Source organism: Haliaeetus albicilla, chromosome W (genome assembly GCF_947461875.1).
Source record: "Haliaeetus albicilla chromosome W, bHalAlb1.1, whole genome shotgun sequence".
NCBI classification, from domain to species: domain Eukaryota; kingdom Metazoa; phylum Chordata; class Aves; order Accipitriformes; family Accipitridae; genus Haliaeetus; species Haliaeetus albicilla.
Window position 1 is genome coordinate 43,804,239 of NC_091515.1, and position 23,565 is coordinate 43,827,803.

At 44.5% G+C, this 23,565-nt stretch overlaps 1 protein-coding gene across 1 annotated transcript in view; it reads right to left on the reverse strand.

Annotated features, from left to right (window-relative positions):
- The window catches only part of LOC138683547 (E3 ubiquitin-protein ligase RNF38-like), a 93,436-nt gene extending 70,552 nt beyond the window's left edge, over positions 1 to 22,884 (reverse strand). The window contains exons 1-2 of the mRNA XM_069775534.1: positions 22,818 to 22,884; positions 6,214 to 6,407 (exon numbers count right to left, since the gene is read on the reverse strand). Of these exons, the coding sequence (XP_069631635.1) occupies positions 6,214 to 6,320 (107 nt within the window). The 5' untranslated portion in view covers positions 6,321 to 6,407; positions 22,818 to 22,884. The remainder of the gene's footprint in view (positions 1 to 6,213; positions 6,408 to 22,817) is intronic.
- Between the last annotated feature and the right edge of the window lie 681 nt (positions 22,885 to 23,565).

Below are 23,565 nucleotides of genomic sequence, written 5' to 3' on the forward strand. Positions count from 1 at the left end.
ATAAGCAGCAACAATAAGGAAATTTGCTTTGAATAATCCCAACTCAAACATTAATTGGATTGGTGGCAGTCTGGGCCGCAGTGATCATGCCGTGGTGGAATTCACGATCCGGAGGGATACGGGCCAGGTGAAAAGTAAAGTCAAGACCCTGAATTTTAGGAAAGTGAACTTTCAGTTGCTTAAGGAATTAGTGGATGGGACCCCCTGGGAAACTGCCCTCAGGGACAAGGGAGCTGAACAGAGCAGGCAGCTCTTTAAGGACATTTATCTTAGAGTGCAAGAGCTCTCAATTCCCATGTGTAAGAAATCAGGCAAGGAATGCAGGAGACTAGCATGGCTAAGTAAGGACCTCCTGGTCAAACTAAAGTGTAAGAAGGAAAAGCACAGGCGGCGGAACCAGGGACATGTATCCTGGGAAGAATATAGGGATGCTGCCAGGGTATGTAGGGATGGGATCAGGAAAGCTAAGGCACAGCTGGAGCTGAATTTGGCAAGGGATGCAAAGAATAATAAGAAGGGCTTTTACAGGTACATTGGCCAGAAAAGGAAGAAAATGTACCTATTTTTTAAAAGAGTAATAAGGAGGATCCTGGGAGCTACCGACCAGTCAGCCTCACCTCTGTGCCCAGTAAAATCATGGAACAGATCCTCCTGGAAGATATGTCAAAATGTGTGGAAGACAGGGAAATGATTAGAGACAGCCAACATGGCTTCACCAAGGGCAAGTTGTGCCTGACTAATCTAGTGGCCTTCTATAACGGAGTGACTGCATTGGTGGACAAGGGAGGAGCTACGGATATCATCTACCTGGACTTCTGTAAGGCCTTTGATATGGTCCCCCACAACATTCTGGACTATAAATTGGAGAGAGATGGGTTTGACGGATGGACTGTTAGATGGATAAGGAACTGACTGGATGGCTGCGTCCAAAGACTTCTAGTCAATGGCTCAATGTCCAAGTGGAAACCAGTAACGAGTGGTGTCCCTCAAGGGTCCGTACTGGGGCCAGTACTATTTAATATCTTCATCACTGACATAGACAGTGGGATTGAGTGCACCCTCAGCAAGTTTGCAGATGACACCAAGCTGAGTGGTGCAGTTGATCCGCTAGAGGGAAGGATGCCAACCTGAGGGACCTTGACAGGCTGGAGAAGTGGGCCCGTGTGAGCCTCATGAAGTTCAACAAGGCCAAGTGCAAGGTCCTGCACCTGGGTCAGGGCAATCCCCAACATCAGTACAGACTGGGGGATGAACGGATTGAGAGCAGCCCTGCAGAGAAGGACTTGGGGATACTGGTGGATGAATAATTGGTCATGAGCCAGCAATGTGCACTCACAGCCCAGAAAGTCAACTGTATCCTGGGCTGCATCAAAAGAAGCGTGGCCAGCAGGTAGAGGGAGGTGATTCTCCCCCTCTACTCCGCTCTCGTGAGACCCCACCTGGAGTCCTGTGTCCAGCTCTGGGTTCCCCAGTGCAAGAAAGACATGGACCTGTTGGAGTGGGTCCAGAGGAGGGCCACAAAAATGGTCAGAGGGCTAGAACACCTCTCCTATGAAGAAAGGCTGAGAGAGTTGGGGTTGTCCAGCCTGGAGAAGAGAAGGCTCCAGGGAGACCTGATTGCAGCCTTTCAATACTTAAAGGGTGCTTATAAGAATTACGGAGAAAGACTTTTTGCCAGGGCCTGTAGTGACAGGACAAGGGGCAATGGTTTTAAACTAAAAGAGGGCAGATTTTGATTGTATAAAAGGAAGAAATTATTTACTATGAGGGTGGTGAGACACTGGAACAGGTTGACCAGAGAAGTTGTGGATGCCCCCTTCCTGGAAGTGTTCAAGGTCAGGTTGGACAGGGCTTTGAGCAACCTGATCTAGTGAAAGATGTCCCTGCCTGTGGCAGGGGGGTTGAACTAGATGACCTTTAAGGTCACTTCCAACCCAACCCATTCTATGATTCTATGACTCAGAACAACCTTAAAGAGTCAAGCTCTGTTCCATTAGGGCTTATCAGTTCTGGTTTAGCATCAGTGCTATAAAACTTAATCAGACTCCTGCAGAACATGTACACGGATGTGTATAACCTGGCTCCCCCAATGATCCTATTCTGGGAAGGTAGATTAGCTCAGGCACACACCAGCAAGAGATGATAATGGAAGGATGCACAGAAATGTCTGTGGGCTGGTCAGATGAGAAGCAAAAATGCCAAATGCATCATATTCTGAACAGCCCAGTTCAAAGTGTTTCTAAATAAAAACACCTTGTGGACTAGATTTATGAGTCACCACTGCAAAGAACTGTATAAAGGACATACAGCAGTTATTCTGAAAAGAGAAGCTTGAGCCAACAAACCAATTTATTTCTTAGGTCTGACAGCCATACGAACACCAATACCATGTTCATGCTTTGGACTGAAAGCAGATTTCTGGACTTGAAGAAGAAACAAAACCCAGCATGTTTAAGTCTATTCCTTCTAACACTGTTATCATGGTTGACAAATTTTATCTATGGAGTCAGAGGAGAAGCAATTATATTTTTTCAACCTCACCTAATGTTTTACAGTCATGAAAAAGCACAGATACTTCCATTTTAGTAGAAATCAAGCTATAGTGTTTCTGCAATGTAAACAGAGGTCAGTGAGCTTTAAACTTTTATTAGATGACTTGGACACATTTCTGAGACATTGCAGAGTGGGGAGGGGAATTGCAAGCTTTTTCTTTGGATAACTAAATAGAAAAGTAAAGGTCATCTTTATTTTTATGCTTTCCTATACACTCTTATCCAGACATCAGTTCAACATAACCATCTAAAACTCTACTATTCCATGACTAAGGAAGCTTATTCCAAAAGCTCTGATTCATAGAGTCTTATGAGCCACACAGTAAAAAACAGAACAAAAATTTACTCTTTATAATATGCAAAGCAACCACCTCAGCAACCACATGATGCTATGGTATCCTCCAGTCAGGTCTTCCTCATCTTTGCTGTTTGCAAGACAAGGACTGAGTTGCAATTGCAATGAACATATATGACACTACATATGGAACTTATTGCTTTTAATAGCACCCTGGTGTCCTGGTTTCAGCTGGGATGTAGTTAACTGTCTTCCTAGTAGCTGGTACAGTGCTATGTTTTGAGTTCAGTATGTGAAGAATGTTGATAACACTGATGTTTTCAGTTGTTGCTCAGTAGTGTTTAGACTATAGTCAAGGATTTTTCAGCTTCTCATGCCCAGCCAGGGCACCTGACCCAAACTGGCCAACAGTGTATTCCATACCATGTGACGTCCCATCTAGTTTAGGAACTGGGAAGTGGGGGGCAGGGATTCGCCGCTTGGGGACTGGCTGGGTGTCGGTCGGCAGGTGGTGAGCAATTGCCCTGCATCATTTGTACATTTCAATCCTTTTATTACTACTGTTGTCATTTTATTAGTGTTATCATTATCATTATTAGTTTCTTCTTTTCTGTTCTATTAAATCATTCTTATCTCAACCCAGGAGTTTTACTTCTTTTCCTGATTTTCTCCCCCATCCCACTGGATGGGGGGGGAGTGAGTGAGCGGCTGCGTGGTGCTTAGTTGCTGGCTGGGGTTAAACCACGACACCTGGCAACAAATAGGGTTTTATTCCTGTATGGGATTTATGTGGCAAGGTTTTGGTAGCAGAGGGGCTGCTTCTGTGAGAAGATGCTGTGGGATGATTGCTGGAGGTGACTTATCGATATGATGCCCCCCCTTCAAGGGAAGGTGAACCTCCAGGGTGGAATACAGTGGACACGTAAAGAATCGGTTCCATGGTAGTTCCCTAAGCAACATAACCTGCAACTTTTAGATGTTGGCAACACCAGTAGAACTTGGTGTGCTGACTCTGAAAAGTAACACGGAGGGTGGAGTGGAGTAGAGACGCCGCGGCCAGGCTCTGTGATCGCAGGGATAGGGAACTGGAACGATAGGAACAAGAACTCTAGGTCCCTGCACTGAATCCACTGAAGCAAGGAGGTAAAATAATGGGGGTTCTGTCAACCTACTGCCCTACTTCTGATTTATATCACACGTGCCCAGTTCTGGGGTACTGACATGTAACACCATGTCCTTTGGGTGAACTTTGCTCATTTTAATATCATTATAATACCAAAACACACCTCCATCCCAGAAGTTACCTGCCTCCAAGGTGCGACCACCCCTCCACAGAGAACGCACTCTGAATTTTTTCTAGCATATACCTTTAAAAGCAAAGCGAGAGAACTTCATACCAAAGTAAAGGTATGTATGACTAGAGTCACTCAAGCTCCACCTAAAAGGAAAAATAGGATAAAAAGACCCAAAAAGAGGAAGACTATTAAGGAAGACACCATCACAGACAGGTTGGGAGGACATTGCTCACTTCTGGGATCAGTCGATGGGCTGAACCTCTCTTCCCCCCCACCATAGGGACGCCTATTGGGTAAGAATCGAACCCTCGGTTATACCGAGTGCTTCCCTGGGAAACTTAGAATTCTCTATAGAGTTTTTCCATAATTTAGTGTGCTTGTAGTCGACTGTATTATTATTTGCATGTGCTTTGCAGACAGTGTCTTTATCACTGGCAATTCAAAAGAACCTGTACTGTTGCTTTAATAAACTGCGCTGCTCATTAATCTAGTCGTGATAGTTCATTAATGCAACCAAACTCCCTAAGTCTGGTAATTCTAGTGTGTTGAATGTGGCTAAGCCGAGAGCGCAGTATGCTATTAAGTGCATCTGTCATCGTGATAGTTCATCATATTGAATGCAACCAGACTTATAGCGTTGAATTGGACATCACTCAGAAATTAAACCTAGCCACCCCTAGCCCCTCTGACATCTGAGGATAAGCTGGAATGCAAGGGGGGTTATTATCTGCCAAACCTCTTTACCCTTTAATGCAACAGATGCCAGAAGCTCCCTCCATATTGGACAGAGCCAGTTCTAGCCAGCTCCAGGCTGGCCAAGGCTGAGCCGATCAGTGACGTTGGTAGCGTCTCTGTGATAACATATTTAAGAAAGGGTAAAAAATGTTGCGCAGCAGCAGCTGGGAGAGAAGAGTGAGAATATGTGAAACAACCCTGCAGACACCAAGGTCAGTGAAGAAGGAGGGGGAGGAGGTGCTCCAGGCATGGGAACAGAGATTCCCCTGCAGCCCGTGGTGAAGACCATGGTGAGGCAGGTTGCCCCCCTGCAGCCCACTGAGGCCCATGGTGGAGCAGATATCCACCCTGCAGCCTGTGGAGCACCCCACACTGCAGCAGGTGGATGTGCGCTGAAGGAAGTTGCAGCCTGTAGAGACCCCACACAGGAGCAGGCTCCTGGCAGGACCTGTGACCCCATGGAGAGGAGCCCACGCAGGAGCAGGTTTGCTGGCAGGAACTGTGGACCCTGTGGAAAGGACCGATGCTGGAGCAGTTCTTGAAGAACTGTAGCCCGTGGGCAGGACCCACGTTGGAAAAGTCCATGAAGGACTGTCTCCCGTGGGAGGGACCCCATGGTGGAGCAGGGGAAGAGCATGAGGTGGAAGGAGCGCCAGACATGAAGCATTATGAACTGACCATAACCCGCATTCCTCATAGCCCTGTGCTGCTCGGGGGGAGGAGGTAGAGGAATCAGGAGTGAAGTTGAGCCTGGGAAGAAAGGAGGGGTGGGGGGAGGGTATTTTCAGATTTGTTCTTATTTCTCATTATCCTACTCTGTTTAATTGACAACAAATTAAATTAATTTCCACAATTTGAGTTTGTTTTGCCTGTGACTGTAGTTGCTGAGTGATCTCCCTGTCCTTATTTCAACCCACAAGCTTTTAGTCATATTTTTCTCCCCCTGCCCTATTGAGTGATAGAGCAGCTTGGTGGGCACCTGGCAGTTAGCCAAGGGCAACCCACCACAGTTCCCCCCTTCCCATTTTTTAAATGCTTATTTCTCCACTACAGAATGAGAGAAATAAGCTAGCTCATAACAAAAAAAGTCAATAAGCATTCTCTTCTCAAATTTCTCTCTACTCTTACAAATTATTGGAAGATACAAGAGGTTAAATTATTTTCAATACAGAGTTTTCTGTTTCACTTATTATAATTTAGTCAAAAAAAAGTCAAAAGATGCATTAGAGTATTTATCATATAATAAATACTAATCAGTGTTGCCTGAAATAGGTTTCCCCTGACTTGACAATAGAGAGAATAAGAAACTGGTCCCTAACTTATATAGCTTACTTACCTCCTCCTACTTCGTGCAGGTGTGCTGCAGCGTTCCCCAGAGAAGTGATGTTGGTTGGACCGAGCCAAAGGAGGCTGTCTATTTGATGCCATCTCCCATGGTCGCATTGGTGGTGATGCAGTTGGTGATGCTGCTGTATAGTCAAAGACTGAATGAGAAAGGCGTTGTCTCTTGGGACTTGAACTATCTTCACTCTGTGCCAATGTAAACAAAAAATCCCCTCAGCTGAGTCATTTGTTTCCCATATTGAAACTCCAATATTATTTACTTCAGCTAGCATTAGAGAGGGAGACTTAACAGACTAGATCAAAACACCATAAAGTTAAACAACTATAATTAGTTGTAGAACCTATTGCCTTCATAATGCAAACACTTAATTGCCCACCTGAGCATTTGTACTAAAGCATATTTTAGCAACATCAAGGTATTTTAAATACTAATGCTAAGGCAACCACAGAAGTTATATCGGAAAAAGGAGTAAGCATTTATTTCAGGAGAAAAAGATAGGTCCTATTTTGTTATAATATTCAACACAGGCACCACCACCCCCACCCCCACCCCCACCCCCCCGCCAAATACAGATTTAGGATATAAACACATAAATAAGCGATCCAAAGCCTTTTTGTAAAAGATAAGCATAGATTTCACACCAATGGGATCCATATTTGCCAGTAAATCGGTGCCATATAGAGCTCTAGTTCAGCATATGCACTCCATTCTTACCTAGTGCATGCTTACATAGCTGAAAAAACATTTTAAAATGTCTGGAGTACAAATCAGCTCTGCTATCCCAGCACAGAGGTGCCTCATCTTTTAACTTGTTAGTGCAGTAATAGTAATTAATAAGTAAAGACAATGTGATCAAAAACAACTACCATGAAAAACTTGATTTAACTTCATGTATTTTACTGAAGTTCTACTGGGACTAGGTAGCTCCTAGAGTTGTCAGTGTCAGTGATATGAAAACCATTCACCTCCAAGTTTACATTCGGTCCTGAACAGAAATAGTTACCTCTCCTTTTCACTACTTGTTCCTGCTTAAAATGGTTAGCTAGACCTCTCTTCTTCACCATAATAATTTCAGTTAAGAGATATGATGTGATGAGTTTAAGAAACCAAATATTTGCAGTCATTTGCAGATGACCAATACAGAGAAAACTGAGCTTCTCTACAATAACTGTCTTCCTGAACTGCACCCTCTAACCCTGTCAGAAGCCTTTTGCTTCACATACATTTAAAGACTATCATGTTTTAAAGCCTCTCTACACTTATTCATTCCTCACAATTTTCCTCAGTCTACCAAATATTCTTTTTCTTCCTATTTTATTGGACCTCTTATGGTTTTTAGCTTTAAAGGAGTTTGATTGCCACTTTCTGAACACTATCAGTTGAGTAGAATATTTCATAGAATCATAGAACAGCCAAGGTTGGAAGGGACCTAGAAAGATCACCTGGTCCAACCTTTCATGGGAAAGGGAGCCTAGATGAGATTATCTAGCACCCTGTCCAATCACATCTTGAAAACCTCCAGTGATGGGGACACTACCACATCCCTGGGGAGGTTGTTTCAGTGAATGATTATTCTCACTGTAAAAAATTTCTTTCCTAAATCAAAATGAAACCTCTCCCAGTACAACTCGAACCCATTGTCCCTTGTATTCTCCATGTGGCTCCTTGTGAAGAGAGAGCCTCCGTCCTCTTTGTAGCCACCCTTTAAGCACTAGAATACCGTGATGAGGTCCCCTCTGAGCCTTCTCTTCTCCAGGGAGAAAAGACCCAACTCCTTCAGTCTCTTTTCATAAAGCAGGTTCTCTAGCCCTTTGATCATCTTTGTGGTCCTCCTTTGGACCGTCTCCAGTCTCTCCACGTCTTTCTTGAATTGTGGGGACCAGAACTGGACACAGTACTCCAGGTGCAGCCTGACAAGCACTGAGCAGAGTGGGATGATTGCATCTCTATCTCTGCTAGTAATGCCCCTGCAGATGTAGCCCAGGATCTGATTTTCCTTTGTTGCTGCAGCAACACACTGCTGACTCATATTCAGCTTGTTGTCCACCAGGTCCCTTTCAGCAAGGCTGCTCCCCAGCCACACAGATCCTAGCCTGTACTGGTCTTTTTGGTAATGTCCCAGGTGCAGGACCTTGCACTTGTCTTTGCTAAACTTCACACTGTTCTTGCTTGCCCACTCTTCCAACCTGTCCGGGTCTCTCTGTAAGATGTCTCTCCTTTCTGACATGTCCACCTCACTACCCAGTTTGGTGTCATCAGCAAATTTGGTGAGGGTGCTTTCAATCCCATCATCCGGATCATTTATGAAGATGTTGAACAGTGTGGGGCCCAGTATTGATCCTTGAGGGACCTCACTTGTGGCAGGCTGCCAGCCTGAGTAAAAAACATTGATAACCACCCTCTGAGTGCAACCTGTTTGCCAATTTCTTACCCATCCTGTCTGTATCTTTCCAATTTGTCCAGGAGAAGGCTGTAGGAAACAGTGTCAAACACTTTGCTGAAGTCCAGGTAAACAACATCCATTGCTCTGCTCTCCTCATGTCAACAGAATAAGTTATTTTGTTGTAGAAGGTGATGAGGTTAGTCTGACATGATTTGCCTTTTGTAAATCCGTGCTGGCTTTTCCCAATCACCTGCTTCATTTGGATTGTATCACATCCCCTATCATGCACGAGCCTCTTGGAAAATCGAACGATACAATGGACTGCTAAAAACTACATTGAGAGCAATGGGGGGGTGGGACCTTCAAACATTAGGATATACATTTAGCAAAAGCCACCTGGTTAGTTAATATTAGAAGATCTGCCAATAGGGCTGGCCCTGCCCAACCAAAACTTCCACATACTGTAGAAGGAGATAAAGTCCCTGTAGTGCACATGAGGAGTATATTAGGGAAGACAGTCTGGGTTACTCCTGCCTTGGGAAGAGGCAAACTCATTCATGGGATTGCTTTTGCTCAAGGACCTGGGTGCACTTGGTGGGTGATGCAGAAGGATGGGGAATTTTGATGTGTACCTCAAGGGGATTTGATTTTGGGAGAGAATAGCCAGTGAATTAGACTGTATGATGGTAACTGCTAAATAACCTGCCAATGTATGTCATTACATCTATAGTGGCTATATGTCATATCAAGGGTATTACAGTAAGAATTACCCAAATGACTGAAGGATGGACTTTGAAACCAAGCCAAGTGCAGCAGTGATGGAACTTGAACTGACGCCCAGCAACTTCTTCAAGATTGACATCTTCAACCCGCAGACCATGGTCATTAGTTGCACCAAATACACCAGCCGCAAGCTCTGGAGGCAGCATGCAACAATCCAACACCTCACACCATCTCTCCTACTCTTAAGGACTGTTATGACAGATGGAGCCCCAAAGTCATGGATTAAATAAAATTGATGGCCACATTAGAGGGATGGCCCATAGACTAAGAGAATGCTATTCATGGGTGTGGGTGTACATATATATATATATATCTCAAAGACAGGGAAAGTGGTGGTGATTAATTAGAAAGTGTAGGATCTGGGCATGACATAGATGGTATAGAATAAGGGGTGGATAATGTCCTGGGTTTGTCTGGGATAGAATTAATTTTCACAGGAAGCTGGGAGGGGGCACAGGCAGGACAGCTGACCTGAACTAGCCAAGGGGCTATCCCATACCATGTGACATCATGCTCAGTATATAACTGGGGAGCAGGCTGGGGGGTGAAGATGGTCTCTCAGCAGGGGAAGTGGTGGAGCGTCAGGTTCCGGGTGGTGAGCAGTTGCACTGTGCATCACTTGTTTTGTATATTCTTTTATTAGTACTATTGTTATTATTATAATTTCTCTCCTTGTGTTGTCCCAGTAAACTGTCCTTATCTCAACCCACAAGGTTCTACCTTCTTTTTTCCTTTCTGATTCTCCTCCCCATCCCACCAGAGGGGGCGGGGAGGAGTGAGCGAGCAGCCTCGTGGTTCTTTGTTGCCGCCATGACACCACCATGACACCACCTCAACTCTTGTCAAAAAGTACTGTTCTTTTTTTTGCCTGAATACCACTATGCATGCATTGTTTAGTTTTGTTCCTTAGGGAGTCCTCTGATCTTCACAGTTGTAACTGAATCACTTCCTGTCAATCTTGCAATTCTGTCTCCATTCCTGTAATCCCTGGTTTTCCATTAGTAGTAGGCCAACTTAATAATTATCTGATTTCAGCCCCATCCTCTCTCCAGAGCCTTTCATCTTAATGCAATGTCTGGCTTGGTCAGTTCATTGACTTTTTGATAGAACCCTCTCCATGTTCTTTCACACCGCAGTAAAAATAAACTATTATACAAGACGGAATGAAAGCACAAATAACACAATTTGTAATGCTGTTGAAAAGAGACAATACCTAGGAGACTTCAGTAAAGCTTTGAGATGGTGTCGTGGTTTAACCCCAGCCAGCAACTAAGCACCATGCAGCTGCTCACTCACTCTCCCCCACCCAGTGGGATGGGGGAGAGAATCAGGAAAAAAAGTAAAACTCATGGGTTGAGATAAGAACAGTTTAGTAGAACAGAAAGGAAGAAACTAATAATGATAATGATAACAATAATAAAATGACAATAATATTATTAAAAGGATTGGAATACACAAAACAAGTGATGCACAATGCAATTGCTCACCACTTGCCAAACAATGCCCAGTTAGTTCCTAAGCAGCGATCCCCCCCACACACACACTCCCTCCAGTTTCAATACTAGGCATGAAGTCACATGGTATGGAATATCCCTTTGGCCACTTTGGGTCAGCTGCCCTGGCTGTGTCCCCTCCCAAATTCTTGTGCCCCTCCAGCCTTCTTGCTGGCTGGGCATGAGGAGCTGAACAATCCTTGACTTTAGTCTAAACACTACTTAGCAACAACTGAAAACATCGGCATGTTATCAACATTCTTCTCATACTAAACCCAAAACATAACACTATACCAGCTACTAGAAAGAAAATTAAATCTATCCCAGCTGAAACCAGGACAGATGGTTGTCCCTCTAGGCAAATAAAGAAAAAATAACAATTTTTTTTTCTTCCTCACTGATTATTTCTTCAGAGGCTTCAACTATGTTTGCATTGTTGTGATTGCTGCTGTGTGCTGAATGTTTTTGATAAACTGGTGTTCTGCATCAGAGTGGGAGGAGAAAGGATGGTGTAGGGTTCTTTCTGGATCACTAAGGAAGGCCCAACAATAAATGGCATAATAAAATAGCTGGTTTAATATTCTAGAATAAGAAGAGGAATATTGATAATGAGTAAATCTTAGGTCCCTTCAGATGCTGGGAACCTTGCTTTTGTGCAGCATCAGATGGACCCCAGATGGATTTTCCCATGGCATGCAGCACGGATTCCATCCATGCAGAGAGTCTTCCTCCCTCCCATACCATGGTGCCTTTTATTTTGTGTAACAAGCAGAATCATATCTTCTGACAGGTTGGAATGTTCTCTGTCATAACATCCACCAGTGTGTAGCACAGGCCAGCATGGGACATTCCAGCAAATTCCCTTACCACAGCTCCTCATGCCAACATATGGGCTTCTCAAGCCCTAAGTACAAGGCCCAATAGAGCAGACACGCCCTGCTCAAGATCACTAGCTTCTCAATTACAAGATCTTTAAGACTTCTAATACAGCTGGTTCCATTTCAGTGCTTCTGATTCCTTCAAAAATTGGTCAGTCTGTTGCAAGGACAGATAGACAGCTATTTGGATGTTAAGTACTCTAGTAGGTTTTTAATTTGCTATGCTGCATGTGTAAAAACTTGTTGGATAAAAAAATCAGATATGAAGCTTTAGTATATGATTGTTTTCAAGTAGTGTGCCTAGTATAATGCATTGAGCTCTGAAATTAAAATGTTCAGTTATTACTGAAGGGTATATATATATATTTTTTCCAAAATGAACTAAAAGTCTAATTGACATAAAATATGCTTGATTGTCGTGGTTTAACCCCAGCCAGCAACTAAGCACCACGCAGCCGCTCACTCACTTCCCCCCCACCCAGTGGGATGGGGCAGAAAATCGGGAAAAAAAGTAAAACTCGTGGGTTGAGATAAGAATGGTTTAATAGAACAGAAAAGAAGAAACTAATAATGATAATGATAACAGTAATAAAGTTACAATAGTACTAATAAAAGGATTGGAATATACAAATGATGCACAGTGCAATTGCTCACCACCCGACGAACAACGCCCAGCTAGTCCCCAAGCGGCTATCCCCCCCGCCCCCATTCCCCCAAGTTTATATACTAGATGTGGCATCACATGGTATGGAATACCCCGTTGGCCAGTTTGGGTCAGCTGCCCTGGCTGTGTCCCCTCCCAACTTCTTGTGCCCCTCCGGCCTTCTTGCTGGCTGGGCATGAGAAGCTGAAAAATCCTTGACTATAGTCTAAACACTACTTAGCAACAACTGAATACATCAGTGTTATCAACATTCTTCCCATACCGAACGCAAAAACATAGCACTTTTTACCAGCTACTAGGAAGACAGTTAACTCTATCCCAGCTGAAACCAGGACAGTATCCACCCCTTATTCTATACCATTGATGTCATGCTCAGTTCCTATACCTTCAGCTACATCCTGGTCAATCATCATCACCTTTTCCGTCCCTTAGAGACATATGAACAATGATATATATATGTATATATGTATATACACACAGAGATATCATTCCTTTAGTTTATGGGTCATGTTCATAAAATGTTCATTGAGTTCATTTAGTTTCCGACTCTGGGCTCCATCTGTCATACCAGTCTTTCTGGGCAGGAGGGATGGTGCAAAGTCCTCTCAGTCGGTAGAACAGGATTGGGTTTCGGTGCGGTGTGATGAGCAGGTGACATTTGACGCAGCAGGAGGATGGTGTGCACCGTTGGATTGTTGCATGCTGGAGTCAGTTCTGGTTCCATCACTACTGCGCTTTGCTCAGTTTTATCACAGTTCTTTCTTGCTTGTTCTAAGTGATTCTTACTATAGTACTATGGATATAGCATATAACAATTACAGTAATGATAGATGTGGACATGGAGAACCTGACAAGACTGCTATACGTTTGTTCTGTGCAGTGTGGTTGGGGGAGAAGCAGGGGGTATCATTCTCAACTGCCTACTGAGCCAAGGATGGAGCTTACCTAGGAAGCTTCTCCTTCTTTATCCTCTGCATCCTTATTGAGTCTGAGAACTACCAAAAAATGTTCTTCTCAAGACCCAAACACAAAATTCAGGTACGGACGTTGTTCTTTATGTCCGTTTTCAATAACTAATGGTTCTGTGCGTGGTTAAGAACAATAAAATTGAACTGTAATAGCTGTAGTAAATGTAAACAACTTTTTTTGTTTTTTTCCTAGGATATTCAGAAGACGGTTAGTCTAACCAGGATAGAACAGTCTTGGGCACTATACAAAGCACAAATCTCTGAGTATCTTGTGCACTTTAAATTGTTATGCAGGGGGGTGTTGAGCAGCGGATGTTGTTTAATTGACTTTAGCAACGCTTTTGACTTTGTCTCTGATAACATCCTCATAGACAAACTGATGAAGTACAGGGTAGATATATGGACAGTGAGGTGGATTGAAATCTGGCTGAACTGCCAGGTTCAAAGGGTTATGGTCACTGGCACAAAATCCAGTTGGAAGCCAGTCCCTAGTTGTACAACCCAGAGTTGATATAGGGGCCAACAGTGTTTAATCTCTTAAAAAAAACAACTGGGAGGATTGGTTGATGCACCAGAGGGGCAGACAGGAACTTAATGAAATTCAGCAAAGGGAGATGCCAAGTCCTGCACCTGGGCAGGAATAAGCCCATGCACTAGTAGAGCCTGGCAGCTGAATGGCTTTGGAGAAAAGGACCTAGGGGTCCTGGTGGACAGCAAGTTGAACATGAGCCAACAATATGCCCTTGTGGCAAAGAAGACCAGCAGCATCCTTGGCTACATTAGGAAGAGCATTGCCAGCAGTCTGAGGGGAGGTGATCCTTCCCCTCTACTCAGCACTGGTGATGCCACACCTGGAGTGCTGTGTCCAGTTCTGGGCTTCCCAGTACAAAAGAGATACGGACATAGTGGAGAGAGTCCAGCAAAGGACCAGAAATTTGATTAGGGGACTGGAACATACTTCTTCTTCCGGGTCACTTGATAGAGAGGGCTTACAATCAGACTGTAATTTGGAATATGCATTCTCCAAAAACCCACGACACCTAAGAAGGCCTGTGTGTCCTTTTTATTAGTCGGGGGAGACATAGCTGCTATTTTGTTAATCACGTCCATGGGGATCTGACGACGTCCATCTTGCCATTTTATTCCTAAAAACTGGATCTCCTGTGCAGGTCCCTTGACCTTACTTTCTTTTATGGCAAAACCAGCTTTCAGAAGGATTTGGATTTTCTTCCCTTTCTCAAAGACTTCTTCTGCCATGTTGCCCCATACGATGACGTCATCAATGTATTGCAGGTGTTCCGGAGCTTCACCTTTTTCCAGTGCAGTCTGGATTAGTCCATGGCAAATGGTGGGGCTGTGTTTCCACCCCTGGGGCAATCGATTCCAAGTGTACTGGACACCCCTCCAACTAAAGGCAAATTGTGGACGATACTCTGCTGCCAGAGGGATTGAGAAAAAGGCATTAGCAATGTCAATTGTGGCATACCACTTGGCTGCCTTTGACTGTAGTTCGTATTGAAGTTCTAGCATATCTGGAACGGCAGCACTCAGCGGTGGCGTAACTTCATTCAGGCCGCGATAGTCAACTGTTAGTCTCCACTCCTCATTAGACTTCCGCACTGGCCATATGGGACTATTAAAGGGTGAGCGAGTTTTGCTGATCACTCCTTGGCTCTCCGGTTGGCAAATCAGCTTGTGGATGGGAATCAGAGAGTCTCGGTTGGTGCGATATTGCCGCCGGTGCACTGTTGTGGTAGCAATTGGCATTTGTTGTTCTTCAACCTTCAGCAACCGCACAATCGAAGGGTCTTGAGAGAGACCAGGCAGGACAGACAGCTGTTCAGTGCCCTCCGTCTCCAAGGCAGCTATACCAAAAGCCCATTGATACCCCTTCGGGTCCTTAAAATACCCCCTCCTGAGGTAGTCTATGCCAAGGATACACGGAGCCTCTGGACCAGTCACAATGGGGTGTTTCTGCCATTCATTTCCAGTTAGGCTTACTTCAGCTTCCAATACAGTTAACTCTTGGGATCCCCCTGTCACACCAGAAATACAAATGGATTCTGTCCCTTTATAACTTGATGGCATTAGAGTGCACTGTGCGCCGGTGTCTACTAGAGCCTTGTACTCCTGTGGGTCTGACGTGCCAGGCCATCGAATCCACACAGTCCAATAGACCCAGTTATCCCTTTCCTCCACCTGGCTGGAGGCAGGGCCCCTCTAATTCTGGTCAGAGTATTCAGTATTCACTTCTCGTAAAATTGGCTCAGAAGTCCCTTCAGGAGGATTGGAAATAAGATCAGCCCTTCTACTCTGTTTGGAAACTGGAGCGGCATTTTTCCTAGTAGAATCCCCTTTTGTGGTGGTTTTTCCTCACAACTCACGTACCCGTGCATTTAGGACTGAGGTAGGTTTTCCATCCCATTTCCTCATGTCCTCTCCCTGATCACATAGGTAAAACCACAGGGCACCTCGTGGTGCGTACCTTCTATATTCTGTCTCTCAGGCAGAGGAACGCTCACTCCTAATAGCTGAGACATTGGTCCTTACAGGTGAGGAGTAGGACATATCCTCTTTGATTTGCTGGACATCCTGGGACAGCTTCTCCACAGCCGAAATGCAGGCTTGTAGGGAGGAGGAGAGATTTTCTTTGTATTGACGGAGTTGGCGAGCCACTTCATCCACTGTCGGTGCCTCTTCATCTTTCCAGGTCATTATTGCCAGTGAGTTGGCATAGGACGATAGCGCGCTCCATACAAACTTCCGCCACATGGGTCGTGTGCATTGGACTTCGTCTGGATCTTTGGGTAATTGGGGGTTGTCTGGGTCATGATGAATTGTCTCTAGCATGGCTAATTCCCTCAGATATTGGATACCTCTTTCCATGGTGGTCCACTTGCTTAACTGACATATAACATCTTCCTTAAAGGGGTACCTTTCCTTCACACTTAACAGGAGTCGCCTCCAGAGGCTAATGGCTTGTGTCCCTTTTCCAATTGCTTTGTCAATGCCACCTTCCCTGGCAAGCGATCCCAGCTGCTTGGCTTCCCTACCTTCTAATTCCAAGCTATTAGCCCCATTGTCCCAGCATCGGAGCAGCCAGGTGATAATATGCTCACCTATACGACAGAGGAAATCTTTTCACATATCCCGCAGCTCACTCAAGGATAGGGATCGTGTGATTACCTCTGGTTCTGCCTCTTCCCGTGATGACCCTGGTTCACCTTCATCCTTCGCTAAGCGAACTGATTTTTTTGTATGTTTCTTCTTCTGTATGGGGGCAACTGATACTGGTGCAGGTTAGTCCGCTGGTTCAGTTGCAGTATCACTCGCCGGGTTTTGGATAACCGCAGTGTCTGTCGCTGAGGTTTGGGTAGCAGCAGTGCTAATCGCTGGGGCTGGAGGGGCTGCAGTGCCTGTTGCTGAGGTTTGGGTAGCCACAGTGCTCGTCGCTGGGGCTGGAAGGGTCGTGGTGCCTGTTGCCAAGGTCTGGGTGGCCACAATGCTCGTTGCCGGGGTTTGGGTGGCCGCGGTGCTCATCGTGTTGTTGTTAGGTCCAGAGACTTTCTCTTCCCCTTGAGGGTACTGAGTGGTGTCGAACAGGGCTCGATAGGCCTGGGCCAGGCCCCAGCACGTTGCAGTGATTTGTATCTCTCTGGAACTGCCGGGGTGACAGCATACCTTTTCCAAATATTTTACTAGTTCTTCTGGATCCTGCACTTGTTCAGGGGTGAATTTCCAAAACATTGGAGGTGTCCACTGTTCTAGCCACTTGCCCATACTACCCCACACACCCTGCCACTCATAATTATCCAGCCTTGGGGCAGATCTCTGGGTGATCTTCCTAAATAGTTGTTTAACCTTAAACGAGAGCTGAACCACATTCAGAAGCATGCTAATTCCTAGCAGTAAGGCTAGGACCGTGCTGGTCCCAACATCCCAAGGATATTCAAATTTTTCAAAATTCTCAAAAACACCATTGTAACTGGACTGAAGGAGAAAGGAGAGGGGAAGAAAGGTACCCCACCCATAGACTGGTTTTCCATGGAGGAAAGGTAAATGGTATAATTATTAATAGTTTCCCACAGATGGCTCCCGCAGTATAAAGGTGACAATGCTGAGTGCAAATACCAGATTAATCCCAAAGCCGATGACTTCATCACACATTAAACCAGTGTTACACAATACATCAAAGCGAAAACCTTAATCCACCTCCCACGGATGATAAGCAGCAGAAGAGGAACTACATACAGCAAGCGAGGTGATACATAACAGAACTTTAAAAACCAGAGCAACAACTCTAAGAACACATAAATCAACATAATGACCAGCGACTATTAGACCAATATAATGAATGCTTGTAACAAATTTGTTTTAACAAGCTCTGGTCAGGTTTGTCGTTATCGCAACCCTTCGTGCCCCATGTTGGGCACCAAAATGGACTGTCATGGTTTAACCCCAGCTGGCAACTAAGCACCACGCAGCCGCTCACTCACTCCCCCCATCCAGTGGGATGGGGGAGAAAATTGTGAAAAAGAAGTAAAACTCATAGGTTGAGATAAGAACAGTTTAATAGAACAGAAAAGAAGAAACTAATAATGATAATGATAACACTAATAAAATGACAACAACAATAATAAAAGGATTGAAATGTACAAATGATGCGCAGTGCAATTGCTCACCACCCGCTGACCGACACCCAGCCAGTCCCCGAGCCGCGAATCCCTGCCCCCCACTTCCCAGTTCCTAAACTAGATGGGACGTCACATGGTATGGAATACCCCATTGGCCACTTTGGGTCAGGTGCCCTGGCTGTGTCCTGTGCCAACTTCTTGTGCCCCTCCAGCTTTCTCGCTGGCTGGGCATGTGTCCTGGTTTCAGCTGGGATGTAGTTAACTGTCTTCCTAGTAGCTGGTACAGTGCTATGTTTTGAGTTCAGTATGCAAAGAATGTTGATAACACTGATGTTTTCAGTTGTTGCTCAGTAGTGTTTAGACTACAGTCAAGGATTTTTCAGCTTCTCATGCCCAGCCAGGGCACCTGACCCAAAGTGGCCAACAGGGTATTCCATACCATGTGACGTCCCATCTAGTTTAGGAACTGGGAAGTGGGGGCAGGGAATCGCGGCTCGGGGACTGGCTGGGTGTCGGTCGGCGGGTGGTGAGCAATTGCACTGCGCATCATTTGTACATTTCAATCCTTTTATTACTACTGTGGTCATTTTATTAGTGTTATCATTATCATTATTAGTTTCTTCTTTTCTGTTCTATTAAACTGTTCTTATCTCAACCCACGAGTTTTACTTCTTTTTCCCGATTTTCTCCCCCATCCCACTGGGTGGGGGGGAGTGAGTGAGCGGCTGCGTGGTGCTTAGTTGCTGGCTGGGGTTAAACCACGACAAAAAGGAAGTTCCAATATGGAAGTTTGTACATTAGTGTAGCTCTGAAAGGAATTTACCACTGCTTGCTTCTCTCCCCAAAGTATCCACTTGGAATATAGCTCACAAGGAACAAAAAAAATTTATGAATATGCAACATGTAAAAGGATCTAAAGAATCTTCATTTTGCTGTCTTGTACAAACATTACTACCAACAGATGTATTGGCAATGTGGCAAAACCTGTGGAATTTAAACTTACGCTACAATTATAATTAATGCAGCTGGGTATAAAACCTGTGTCTATGTACATAGTCAGCCCACTTAGTCATCAATAGAACACTCCCAGGAACCCCCCCAGACAGTTTCTGCCTAGATGAGATAATTGACCAATTGATAAAGGAACTCCCTTCCCAGGCAGTCCTGGCTTCATGTTGATAAGATAATCAATAGATTGACAGGAACTCCAGCAGCATTTCCTGCTTTGCACAGATAAAGTAACTGACCAATTGATAGGTGGTATTTGTATGTTTAGATATGTTTATTATTGGATAGGAGAACAGTTAAGATAGTTTAACTACTCAATAGAAACTGATCATGCATATGCTAGAGCAGTATTGTAGGACCAGGAGCCAGCTAGACTATGAGAATTTACAGAGCAACAGTTTAGGGAGTCTCATCTGATCCAGCTGAAGATGCCATTACAAGGATCCTTGCAATTGAGACACCTGTCAACATCCAGACAACAACTGGCCATCCTGTTTGAGTGATTCCCCAAATGAGCATTACCCTATGCAGAAGACTGCATTAAATCAGTTTCTTTAAATAACACTCAGTGTGTGAGTATGCAACTGCACACAGTGACTGTACAACTGAATCCCAACCACAGAATCTTCATTCAGCTCTAATACTTTTCTCTCTTCCACATTTCCACCATCTGTTCCACACTTCTGATGTATCACCTAGAAGTGACCTTCAACCCTGTCAAGTTTCTAAGACAGACAGCAAAGGCTTCCTATTGAAGAAGCGCATTACATAAGGCAAAGCTACAACATTGTGATGGGTTGACCCTGGCTGGATGCCAGGTGCCCACCAAAGCCGTTCTATCACTCCCCCATCCTCAGCTGGACAGGGGAGAGAAAAATATAACAAAAAGCTTGCGGGTCGAGATAAGGACAGGAGAGATCATTCACTAATTTCCATCACAGGCAAAACAGACTCAGCTTAGGGAAAATTAGCTCACTTTATTACAAATCAGCCAGAGTAAGGTAAACGAGAAATAAAACGAAATCTCAGAACACCTTCCCTCCACCCCTCCCTTCTTCCCAGGCACAACTTCACTCCCGGATTTCTCCACCAAGCCCCCCCAGCGGCACAAGGGGGACAGGGATGGGGTTTATGGTCATCACATGTTATTTTCTGCCGCTTCACCTCCTCAGGGCGAGGGCTCATCACACTCTTCCCCTGCTCCAACGTGGGGTCCCACCCACGGGAGACAGTCCTCCACGAACTTTCTCCAATGTGGGCCATTCCCACGGGCTGCAGTTCTTCACGAACTGCTCCAGCATGGGTCCTTTCCACGGTGTGCAGTCCTTCAGGCACAGACTGCTCCAGCGTGGGTCCCCCACGGGGTCACAAGTCCTGCCAGAAAACCTGCTCCGTGGGCTCCTCTCTCCACAGATCCGCAGGTCCTGCCAGGAACCTGCTCCAGCGCAGGGTTCCCACGGGGTCACAGCCTCCTTCGGGAACCCACCTGCTCCGGCGTGGGGTCCTCCACGGGCTGCAGGTGGATATCTGCCCCACCGTGGACCTCCATGGACTGCAGGGGGACAGCCTGCCTCACCATGGTCTTCTCCACAGACTGCAGGGGAATCTCTGCTCCGGCGCCTGGAGCATCTCCTCCCCCTCCTTCTCCACTGACCTTGGTGTCCGCAGGCTTGTTTCTCTTACATGTTCTCACTCCTCTCTCCGGTGGCTGTTTTCTCCCCGTCCCAACTTTTTTTCCTTCTTAGAAATGTTATCACAGAGGCGTTACCACTATCACTGATTGGCTCGGCCTTGGCCGGCGGCGGGTCCGTCTTAGAGCCAGCTGGTATGGGCTCGCTCTCTCTCGAACACAGGGGAAGCTTCCAGCAGCTTCTTACAGGAGCCACCCCTGTAACCCCCCCCGCTACCAAAACCTTGCCACATAAAACCAATACAAACATAATCCCTAACTTTCCTTGAAAATTGATCCAACACCATAGAAAAATAAAATAGTTTAAAGTAATGGGACTATTTTTTTCCCCTCCTTTTATAGTTAGAAAGAAGCTTTTCACACCTTGGAAACTCCATAAGGGAAAGTAACTGTCTTACTCTACCATAGTGAATGACTGCCAGGGCCCAGAGTGCACCAACAGACTCTGCAACCTCTGCCCCCCTCCCCACCAAGGGTTTGTCTGCCTGCACTCAAGGCCAGCTCTGACATAGCACAGTTGTATAACCTGGGATCAGACTGCTGAGAAAGAGCTGGGAAAAGCCTCGGTGCAGGGACTACCCCTTTTGCTCAGGAGCTGCGTTTAAGTTCAGGCCATTGGACCTTGGTCCTTGCCTGAGCTACACTGTAGGTATACTATGTACACTTGTACCTGGCCATGTACCTTGTTGATCCTGTCCTTGCCTTGCTGACTTGATTTCCTGGTTTGACCTTGGACCTGCCTTATCACTATGTCCTTGCTTATCACTGGACCGTAACTGACCCTGGTTGCTGTCACCAGACCTGCTCTGCTTTCTTTGTTCAGGTGTTGCGAGACTGCACCCCTTGTTTTTGAGGCTATTGCCTCTGTCTGCCTTGCTGTCACCCTCAGCTCCCAGCTCACCTGCTCTTGTGGAGCAGCTACTGTTGCTGCTCCCTGACAATGACCACCAAATCAACTGGAAACTTTAAATATTTTTTTTACCAAGTTGTAACTAACATGTTTGTCCAATATTTGAAAGCTAACTAGACTCCAAATCTGGACATACTTCCAAATTATGAAAAAAATGCAGAGTCATTTTGAAAAGAAACTTGGTTTTGGAATGGTCTGAAAATGCTATAAACAAACTGATTCTTAAGTTATTCCACCAATTCAAAACACAAGGATTTGTGTGGTTATCAGAGCACTGACAGGCAGCTAGCATTCCAACTTCCAAGAAAGATTAATTAAATTTGACTAATACATGCCCTTTCCCAGGCTTCTCAAGGCAGCAAGAAAGCTTATTAGACAGTGTCAAACTTGAAAATAATGCAATACGTTACATATTGGACTAATGTTAATCAGTTTGTGATATTAAGGAGAGGAACTGTTAAGGAAAAATCACAAAAAAAGAACAGAAACGTGAAAGCAAGTCTTGACAGTAATCCAACCTGAAAACTTTTCCACACGTATATTACTGATATATCATATAGCCCACATACACATTACTGATATATCACTGAACACAACAATTCCAACGCACATCTCTAGAGACTGAAAGCAATCCAGTGTGCAAGCATGATCCCTTGCTAAAAGATTAAAGAAAACACTTGGATGGTGCTAGATAGGATGATATTTTAAAGCTACAATAATGAACAATAGGTTCCTGTCTGTAAAACCTGGAGTTGCCATCTCCAAATATAGAAAAGCAAGCTATTGCAAAAAAACTCTCAGCATTGTTAACTAAACTAGCTCAAACCTCAAAAGACACAAATGATAGGAGTAAGACACATTACTGTGCCTGATGTATTAACTATGACATTACCACTCTTTTATCACCTGTGAGGGTCAGTATGGTAAACCACAAATATTTAGAATAGCAAGGGAATGCAAGCAAGAAGAAAAATATGCTTCAAGACAAATATCTCCTTAATCAACTAAAAAGATTGTCTTGAGTGAAGTAAGTACATATACTTCTTAAAAAGCCAGAGAGATTTCAAAGTGTAACACTGAAAGTTAGCTACTGGGCCTGGAAAACAAACACTATTAGTACAGTAAAATCAATGTGATTCATAAAAAAATGCACCCTGTAAATGGAACACTTATGCAAATCTCACCTTGTCACTGTCATTGCTGCAAATGTGATCTTGATGGATTGACTGGCATTGAAACGAAGTGCCAATGCTACCTACAAGAGAAGTGGGGAAGGAAAAAATTCATTAAAATGAAAACCCAGTTCCTATGAACACTAAAAATAGACAACTGTACCAGCCAGAAACTATTTTTACATGGCAGAGATATTTACTTGCCAAACATCTGTATCAGACAGCTCTTATATTCAAGACAATAAGCAGCAGAGAGACATTTTTCAGTGTGCCAGCAATAACGTCACCCAGATTATTTTTTTTAAATGTTTAAGATAACAAAACTAGCACTGGTTCACAAATCCAAAACAAACGTATGTAATAAAATGCATATGCACAAACTTAAGTAAGGACTAAGCTGTACTGAACCAAAATAATTAGTAGCTGGGAACAGGTTTTGGCTAATGTGCAAATGAATACATGTACACAGCCTGTACACTGTGGAAAAAAAGTCTCCCTCTTCCCATTGAGCAAAGACACTTAAAAAAAAAAAGTAGAAAAAACAGTCTCATTTGTAAACCTTCATTATTACATGGTTTCCTTGCGGAAGATGTACCTAAAGCTTTTCCCTAACAATTTCTCACTGTTTTTGAAGTTTTGAAATGTGGATAGTTTTATTTTGTAATTTCACATACAGCAATTTTATACATCTTTGTGGTCCACATTGCTTTGGACCATAAGAGGACTGATCAAAGATCTTGTAAGAATGCTTGACAAAATA